Source organism: Uloborus diversus, chromosome 7, assembly GCF_026930045.1.
Source record: "Uloborus diversus isolate 005 chromosome 7, Udiv.v.3.1, whole genome shotgun sequence".
NCBI classification, from domain to species: Eukaryota; Metazoa; Arthropoda; class Arachnida; order Araneae; family Uloboridae; genus Uloborus; species Uloborus diversus.
The window spans coordinates 166,835,598-166,845,814 of record NC_072737.1 but is presented as its reverse complement, the minus strand read 5'-3'; the positions used below and the strand labels follow the sequence as shown (position 1 = coordinate 166,845,814).

Below are 10,217 nucleotides of genomic sequence, written 5' to 3'. Positions count from 1 at the left end.
ACACGCATGCATACACGCACGTACACACACACACAAACATACACATACAACACACACATACATACACACAACACATACACATACTCAAACACATACGCACACGCATACATACAGAACGTACACATACATACAGATACCTACACATACACCTACACACAACTACCCACACACTCATACCTGCACACAGACCCAAACACACGCCTACACACACATACATATACCCCCTACACACAAACACACATACCCCCTACACACAAACACACATACCCCTGCACACAAACACACATACCCACTACACACACATAAATACACACGCCTACATACACACACACTCGTGATTGCGAAAATCATAATTTGAATTCAAGAGGTCAATTTTTTTTTTTTTTTTTGCATCTTTGGGAAAAATGCTTTGATAAACTGTACTTCCGTGTGCTGGTAAACGGCAGTATCTGCAGAAATGAGCTTTCGAGATATTTGAAGAAAGCCGTTTTGGATTCAATACTAACATTAGAGAAATGTTGAAATTCAACTTTTTTTTCAGTGAAAACCAAATAAGCAATCTTGTACAATAAAGCCAACTTACAACAGATGACAAAATTATACAAAAAAAAAAAAAAAAAAAAAAAAAAAAAAACATTTACTGCCCTTTACCTGTCCAGAGCAGAAAACACGGAATTTCCAAGTGACAAAGTGAGACTATAGTAATCATATGAAATTAGCCTATCTATGTCATGAAAGCACCATATTCCATGAACTGTAGCCATATCTAAATATTTTAACATGTCTATGTGTTATTATATGCAATGTAAATTCTGTCACTTATTAATTACTAATTTTTAAACTGGTCAAATCTTTATTTCTAACTTCTCGAGTCGATGAATTAAAAAATATACTTGATGTTATTCATGTTTATGGTGTAAGCAAGCTGCCCTCTTTATTTTAATCATATCCTTATGGTTTGTAAGCACAAATTGCAAAACGTATCACTACATAATACATTTTGAGATTACATAGAGTGTTTTTTCTTTTCTTATTATTCCTTTTTTTTAATCAAAATGTAACTGACAAAATTTGTTTCTGAACATTGGTAAATGTTTCCTTCTTAAATAGTTACGTTTTAGACAAAAGAATTTCGATAATATTTCATATAATAAATATTAAAATATTTTCAAATTAACCTATTTTTTTCGTCAACTTTCACTTTTTTTACATGAAATTTGAGTTAAAAATAGATACATGATTTAAAATTATATGCTCTATGAAATGTAAAAGGTGCAAAGCAGTAGTTTAGTACGAAATTTCAGTAATTTCACTTAGTGTGTGCAAGCTGTTCAAACGAGCAAACTTTAATCTGGGAAAGGGAGAGAGCTTAGAGCTACGTCATTTTAAAGTGTGAAGATTAAATTGCTTGATAGGATACTTTCGTGCATGTTTATTGTAGCTAACAAGTTCAGTAAACATGCCAATATACTTAGAATCAGGTCTACCTCAAAATTAAATTCATCTCATTTTTGTATGATGACTCATTTTACCCCGTCATGGGGTATACTTTGGTGACAATTTTTCATTGATTTAAAAATTAAAAATGTTTTCTCTGAAACTACATCAATATGCTCAGGATCAATCTAATTAAAATTCAATTAAAATTAAACAGCAAAAAAATCTCATTTTTTTTTCTTATGCCATAAAGTACGAACTTTCTTTAAAAACGTTTTTGTATTTAAAAATAATAAATAGTCCATGTAGCGAGTGTTACGCAAAACATCACATCTGCAAAAGTGCTAAATTTTAGAAGGTTGATTAAATTAAGATTCATAAAAGTTACTTATATTCAGATACACAGAAATTTAAAGGCAAAAGTTAGAATACCTAAATCAAAACGCAAATATGTACTTATCAATGTCACAGCTTCAAGAATAGATTTAGCAATATATGTGTGGATAGACAGAAATTAAATTTTGAGATCCTCCATTTCAATTTAACAAAATAAGCTGATTAAAACTAAATGAAATGATAGCTATTTATCAATTCATATGCAATTTAATGATTAAAATTTTCATTTTCGTTTTGATCAATTAAAAATTGTGAGTATAAAAACATATACATCTTGTATATTTAGTATTTTAGGCGTTTTTTTTTTTTTTTTTTTTGTTTTGTTTTGTTTTTGATTCTAGAACTAATTTTTAGAATTATTTATGAAAAAGAAATTTCTAAAATGAAGAATGCATAAAATATATATAGGAAAAAAAATTAACTTACCACTCCTGATAAAGATGAATAGTTTGATCTGTATGACCGTTTTGCCCAGCTGCCATCTGCTATCACTGTTATACATGGAACTTCATCAGCGTCTACTTTTCCATCACGGATTGCTATTTCTTTTTCTTCAATTCCAGCGAGTTCCATTTCTTTCAAAGCAGTTGATTCCCAAGCTTTTGATATAATGTCATACTCTTTGAGAAACGTATTGATGGATATCGTTGGAATTTCAATTACAGAAAGAAATTCTTCCAAATTTGAATGCCCTGCACCTATTGCTATTACTCCCGTTACGGCAGCTGCATTAATACTCATTTTATCGTGTGGAGATTTCTCTGTCCATACCAATTTTGTGAAATTACACATTTTACATTTAAATTTAATGCCACTTCTCAGACCGCATCTTTTTTCTGAGACAATATCCATGTCTGAAAACGTGCAACCAAGAGAGCTATGTGCATTTAGTTCTTGAAGAGATTTGATGAAAAATCGAATGTCAACTATTCGCCTACCATTCATTAGGTCTTCATTCTTTTTTTCTGATGAAATTCCTATGTCACCCTCAGGATTGTTGCTTTGGCAGTTCTGTTTTTTTCTGAAATATGAAAAAGAAAAAAAAAATATATATATATGTATGTAATGCTTTTTTATGGTTTTGCTTCTATGCATTATATTTTACTTGATAATTAACTAATAAATTGGGTAAAATAAGTAAATAAATGAAATGCTTACTTTTCTCTCCAAATTGCCAAGTTCTTTCCGCTATTTTTCTTTCTTTTCGCATAAAGTTTGAGACGAGCATTTACGTTATTTCTTCTATGCCGATAATTCATTTGCGAGCTTCGTCCGGTTCCCAGAAAAATGTAAGCTCACAGACGACCACGCTTCCAACTGGAACAACGTATAGTACACCAAATGAATACAGGAGACTAAAGAAGTAATGTGCGCCTCAAAATGGCAACCATACGAGCGAAGGAAGTACTTTACGTTGAAGCGGTTAGAAAATGCATGTGTAATAAGTAGTAAGTAAGTAAGTTATAGTGAAGTCCATTTCGAAAAAAGCGATTTCCGGAGTAGTAACGAGAAGCGATTCTTGAGTATAACTGAGAAGTGTGAAGACACTTACTGGTTATGAGTACCTGATCAACAGTCAATAATATGTAAACAATGTTAATGTACATGAAGTAGCTAATAGATAGAGTAACAAATTCATTTATGTAAATGTGAAAGCGTGAAAGGCTGAAATGAATATTCTTTGCCTTACATTTCGACACGAAATGTAACTCGATAACAAGATTTTTAATGATTTATTTTTTATTCACTTATTTTTTATTTTTTTCAATAACGGTTGAATTTACGGATTCCATTTCAACGGATTGAATTTACTTATAGACAAAAAGTTTTTCCACCCATCTGAAACAATTCTTTTGTTGAACTACAAATTATAAGTGTAGAAAATGCATTGCTTGATTGAAAACTTGTGGCTTTGTATTTGTTTTTTTATCCAGGATATTAAAAAACTTTCACCTTTGACATTTTGAATTGAAATTCAACTAGAAATTTGGTTTTTCGTACTAATATTCAAGCCGTATATATTGTATTTATGGTTCAGTTCCCTTCTTGTTGTTTACCTTTTATAGCGAAATTGAGGCTATAAACGAAATTGTTATTTTGTTCCTTAGATTTCTCTATGAACAGGTGCGACTGCACAATGCATACACAGAAATATATATATATAGATAAAGACCGGCTAAAATTGAAAAACCTTAGGTTTCAGGGAAATGTTTTAGACGTCAGACAAATTATTTGTCTGAGCTTATGAAAATTTCAGTGTAACACGACTACCGAAAGATTCTTAGAACATTGTGTATTCATCCAGTCTAAAACAAAATGGTCAGTGTTCTCCCCCTTCCCCCATCAGTTCTCTAATTATCTGTAAATTTAAACCAGTGGTTCCCAATCTTTTGCACGTTGCGACCCTTTTTTGACCAAGTAAAGGACCTGTGATCCCGTAGCCTACATGTTAGTAAAGTATCGCTAGGTGTGGACCTAACCTGGCAACATTGTGAAAGCTACGTTAGATCAGATTACAAAACTGCTATGTTAGATTCGATTCACCCCTAACTATACTCTGGTAGGAATAATGTTTCGACCGAATAAGAAACGCTACACGACCCCATTTGGGGTCACGACCCTGGGAACCCACCCCTGCTTTAAAACAATTTTTTTATACTCATTCATGCTTTAATGAAATGCAGGTATGTATAATTTTTCTCCTTAGAAAATTTTCAAAAGAAAAATTCAGTAAAATCCTGTTACAACGAATATCGGTATAAGGAAATACCCGTTTCAACCAAATAAGTTTTCAGTCACGATTTTGAAGTTCATTGTTACTGGATTTCACTGTATTATGAATTACATGATCAATGTGTACATACCTTGTAAAGAATTTTTTTCGAGTTTGGTTCGAGAAATTATTTTTAAAAATGTTTGTTGAGCTGTGGAAAGCATTTTATGCGTTTACATTTGTAGTAACATAGTATAATATAGACAAAAATAGATTCCAAATATTTAGTAAGTATCTGGAATACGGTTTTGGAACCCCGGTTTTTTTTTTTTTTTTTTTAGAAATGGTCGCATTATTTCGAACAAAGTCTCAAAAGAGTGCTGGAAATATTTTGCCAGATCTTTTATGGAGCAAAATGTCGAACAGTACCTACCACCTTTTTCAACGAAATTCATTTTTTTTTTTTCGAATTTTAAACAATCAAAGAATGGATATTTCAAAAAAGCAAAAAGTACACGACACAGACAGAGGCTTGAAAAATACTCGGAAAAAAATTTACATGAAAACTTCAAAGGAATTTGTAAAACCTTCATCCAACTTTCCCCATAGGTTAACATTAGATCCGTACGCTTTCAGACTCTCAGTGAAAAGCACCCTTAAATTTGCTTATAAAATAGCATTAATATACATATTTATCTTTCTTTGAATGCACCACCTCCATTGTTTATGCTTTCTTGATATAGTGAAAAGTAATGGGAGTAGTGCATCCCCAGAAATAGAAATATTCATTAATGCTATATTACAAGCATACTTAAGATCATTTTAATCTTAATTATATCCGTGAATTAATTTGAGTAACACGGAAAGGTTCTTCACTGAAGGTCTGCGATGCAACTTTACGCAAAATGCGATACTTCCTTTTTTAAAAATTTACAACGTGAATCTTTTTTTTTTCGGATATAGGGTTTATAAGTGTTAGTCCTATACTCTGGTTTTATGCCAAAAAAAAGGGGGGGGGGGAATTGTAAAACAAACCCCTAGAGAAAAGGATGGGTTTTGATGATTTTAAAAATATAATAAGTGGTAATACCCCCCATGAGTTAACCAATTTCCTCCATATGTTCTTGCGTACAAACTTAGCACCTCTCTAGCCCCTCAGAAAAGTATTAATATATAATATAACGATCCCTTTCCCTCCAGATAAAAATACTGGCTATGAAACTGTCAAAAACTGAAAAAAATTTCGGGCGACATTTCCAAAAAAGCGGGACGTGTGAATGGAAGAAGGTGGTCATATTTGGATTCAGGAGGTCATTTAGCACAAGAATTCACAAGAATTATCTCCAGAAGCACTCTTTAAAAACTATATCCTTTCTAAACACAAATCAAATCGTGAAGATGTTTCCAAGCATGTGGATTCACTTTCAAAAGCACTCATTCATTCCTTCATTGAAAAATGCCTCCGGAAAAGAGGGGAGTAGTAAATGGAAACGGTCGTTTGCGCTAATGATTGTAAATCTTATACACCTCACCCGGTTTTTCCCCCCAAGGAAGGACGAACTGGTGGGAGGCGTGGCTTAGTAGAGAAATTGAGCTTTTTCGAAAATATTTCAGATGGTTGGAACTCCGATATTTTTTTAGAAATGGTCGCATCATTTCAAACTTAGTCTCAAAAGAGAGGTGGAAATATTTTGCGTGTTGGGGCGTTCTTGAAATTTCGATAGCACGATTTGCAGCTTTTTTACAGAGCGAAAGGTCCAACAGTACCTCGTTTTCGAAGAAATTCATTTTTTCTCGAATTTTAAAAAATCGAAGAATGGACGTATCAAAAAAATAAAAACTAAAATACACTGACATAGGCTTGAAAAATACTCAGAAAAAAAATTGACCCGAAAACTTCAAAGGAATTTTGTAAAACAAGCTCCAACTTTCCCCGTAGGTTAACATTAGATCCGAATCTTTCAGACTCTCAGTGAAGAGCACCCACCATTGCTGCAGACTCTCGCTGGTGTGCTAAATTCACTTTATCAGTTTGTAAGCACTCTCAGCTTCAGTGAGATGACATCTGCCTCCAGCTCGTCCAGACTAGTGAGTTCATTACAAGGACGAAACTGCTGTCTTTGGATAACATAACCGGGCTTTCGGTATATTGCATGCATTCCTGTCTTATCCCTGGTTTAAGGTTGATAACTTACTGCTTAATAAATAATAGATTCCCACAGCTATCGTTAAATAGAAATGTTTCACTTGAATACGTTTTTACCCAATTCCTTATCTAAATAAGCGAATATACATTCATGCTTTATTCATAAAATCCTTATGTATGCATAATTACAAATGCTTGTCACAAAGTTATAATAATAGGTTTTAAAAATGTACCTCTACGTGGCGCAATATTGAAAATATATCTCGGCACAACTTCACTGCTTTTATCTAAATAACTTAAACTCCATTAATGAAGTGTCACAAATTTCACTCTTGACAGTAAAGTTTGCTATTGTATAAAAGACTAGCAAACATACCCAGCGTTGCCTTATTCACATCGATGTTTTCGGTTAAATGAGAAAATCGAAAAAAAAAAAAAAAATCAATAAAGACAATTGAAAACCATTGATTTATAAATTAATTAGTTTTTAAACGAACCGGGTAATAAATGCTGAAAATCTTCCCGCCCACAGCCAGGTTCGAACTCGAGACCATAGGGTTGCTGGTCCAGCGCTTTACCGTCTGAGCTACTGAGCACGTAAGTTCGAGCTATTGATACAGCAAAAAATGCATCATGTTTATTGTTGATTTAAATTCAAATTATTGCTGCTCCACTCCTATTAGTCGTCGCGAGATGCAATATAGCATATAGCCTTCCTCAATGAATGGACTATTCAACACACAAATAATTTTTCTATTTTTGATCGAAAGATCCCGTGAATGTAAAGTTCAACAATATTATACTCGAAATGAGAAAAACTTTGTTTACACTATCTGTTTTTCTCCTCTTCACTAAAAACGGAGGGAAAAAAAGAAGAAAAAATAGCTGTTGAACGCGTTTGCTGCACAAAAAATGCATAAAAGAAGGAAAAGAAATGAAGGTCGCCTGACACTCCAGTGTTGCCAGATGGTCAAATCCAGATTTCCCCAATTCCCTTCCAACTTTTCCCCAAAAAGCGATGTTTTCTATCAAAATTCCCCAAATTCAAAAGTTATTTTTCCACTATTATTTTCATAAAATGAGTCGACTTCCTATGATATTTTTGTCTCTTGAAAAAAAAAAAATTTTCCCCCAAATAGCCAAATTTTTTTATAAAATTCCCCAACTTTTTTTTCTTCTCATTTTCGCTTTTTTTTTGTCTTCTTTATCTTTATCTCTTTTTTTATTTTTACTACGAGGGCGAGTCAAATGAAAGTGAGCCAACCTACCCTGCGCAATAATGGCTCAGTCCATCAACCGCGACGCATGCGCGCAGCACACAGGCAACCCTCATTTACAAAAGTGATACGTAAGTGTGAGGATAATAGTTCTTTAATGTTCCCATAATCCGGGTTGAAATCGGTTCGTGACATAATGGACGCTCCAAGAGATGAACAGCGTGGTGTGGTCAGGTTTTTGACTGCTGAAGGTGTTTCCCAACACGAAATTAGTCGCCGTATGGCTGCCGTGTACGGTGAACATTGCATTTCATTGGCCACTGTGAAGCGTTGGTGCAAACGGTTCAAAGAAGGACGTGAAAGTTGCAAAGACGATCCAAGACCGGGCCAAAGCCACCGTGCAATCACCCCCAACACAATTGCACAGGATGATGAGCTGATTAGACAAGAACGGAGGATAAGCATCGATGAACTGGCAGAGCATGTGAACATCAGTCACGGTTCGGTTCACACCATAATTCATGACCATCTCGGTTATCGGCTCTTGTGTGCTGAATGGATGCCCAAGATTTTGAACGACCGCCAGAAGACAGAGAGGTTCGGCGCTGCCTTGACTCATCTGATCCGGTATCACAATGAGGGTAACGACTTCTTGACTGCAATTGTGACAGGGGACGAATCATGGTGCCACCACTACGAGCCTGAAACACGCCGGCAGAGCTTACAGTGGAAACATTTGAATTCGCCACCCCCAAAGAAAGCAAAGGCCGTCATCTCCGCAGGTAAGGTGCTGTTGACTTTTTTTTTCGATCGTCAGGGGCCATTACTGATCGAATTTGCTAAACCTAGAGAGACTATCAATAGTGCCCGATATTGCGAAACGCTGGATCGCCTGCGTGTCTCTATCAAGAACAAACGACCCGGAAGATTGACGAATGGGGTCATCTTGCTGCATGACAATGCCCGTCCCCACGTCGCTGATGTGGTTAAGACAAAACTGGCGAAGTTCAAGTGGGAAACGCTGCATCATCCGCCCTACAGCCCCGACCTGTCGCCTTGCGACTTTCACATTTTCGGGCAATTGAAAAAACACCTAAAGGGAACCAGATTCGTGTCGGACGATGCCGTGAAGGAGTCAGTTTCAGAATTTTTGAAGCAGCAACCCAAGGAGTTTTATGAGAATGGAATCACGCGACTCGTTAGTCAATGGGACAAATGTTTAAATGCCCATGGTGATTACTTTTAAATAAAGTACTCCTTTTGTCATATATTCGCATTGGCTCACTTTCATTTGATTCGCCCTCGTAATAATAAAGCTGAAAGTCTCTCTGTCCGGATCTCTCTCTCTCTGTCAGGATCTCTGTGACGCGCATAGCACCTAGACCGTTCGACCGACTTTCATGAAATTTGGCAAAGAATTAGTTTGTAGCACAGGGGTGTGCACCTTTAAGCGATTTTTCGAAAATTCGATTTTGTTCTTTTTCTATTCTAATTTTACGAACATTTTCCCAAGCAAAATTTTCATAAGATGGGCGACTAAATTACCAAGTTATCATAATGCGGAACCGTGACGTGGGCAAACCGATTGGCGAGAAATTCATCATGCATTCATTATTTGTTAATATACAGGGGAACTAAAATACCTTTTAATTTTCTACTACGGGCAAAGCCGTGCAGGTGCCACTATTCATAAATGCAAGCGCCTGACCGAAAGATAAGAAATAACCAAATATTTTCTTTCTACTCGCATTTACTTACTCTGCTTCTGTATAATGTGCATTTTAACTATGATTTTTGTATATATTTATCTAAGAACATTCTTCATCACACTTATTTTTGCCTATTTCACGTATCAACTAGTTACTCACGCAGAACTATTAATGCGAATTCCGTAGCATAATATTCCATATAATGCGAAATGCGAATTCCATAAAGTTGAGAGCAAAGCTTCACCAACGCTGTTTGATACAAACAATGTAACTACCAGATATCAAGAGGCGAATTTAAATACGAAAAAAATATTTTTTCCCCAGGTTTTCCCCAAGGAAAAAATTTTTCCTCAAAGAATTCCCCTCAAAACCCATTTCCCCAAAATTTCCCCAGAGAGCACCATATTTCCCCAAAATGGGGAAATTTCCCCCAATCTGGCAACACTGTGACACTCATTCACGGACACTTTGATGCCATTAAACAACGATATCGAAGTCAGTAAAAAAAGTGACTATTATATTTAAAAAAAAAAAAAAAACGTCCAGCATTCCACCCCTGCCATTCCGTTGAACGGCTTGAATTCAAATTAAGTTTCTCG

The 10,217-nt window shown here is 35.1% G+C and overlaps 1 protein-coding gene across 1 annotated transcript; it reads left to right on the top strand.

The window, feature by feature from the left end:
• The first annotated feature begins 8,105 nt into the window (after positions 1–8,105).
• On the top strand, positions 8,106–9,155 carry LOC129226991 (histone-lysine N-methyltransferase SETMAR-like). The gene has a single exon (XM_054861619.1). The coding sequence runs from the start codon at positions 8,106–8,108 to the stop codon at positions 9,153–9,155; it is 1,050 nt and encodes a 349-aa protein (XP_054717594.1).
• Positions 9,156–10,217: the final 1,062 nt, after the last annotated feature.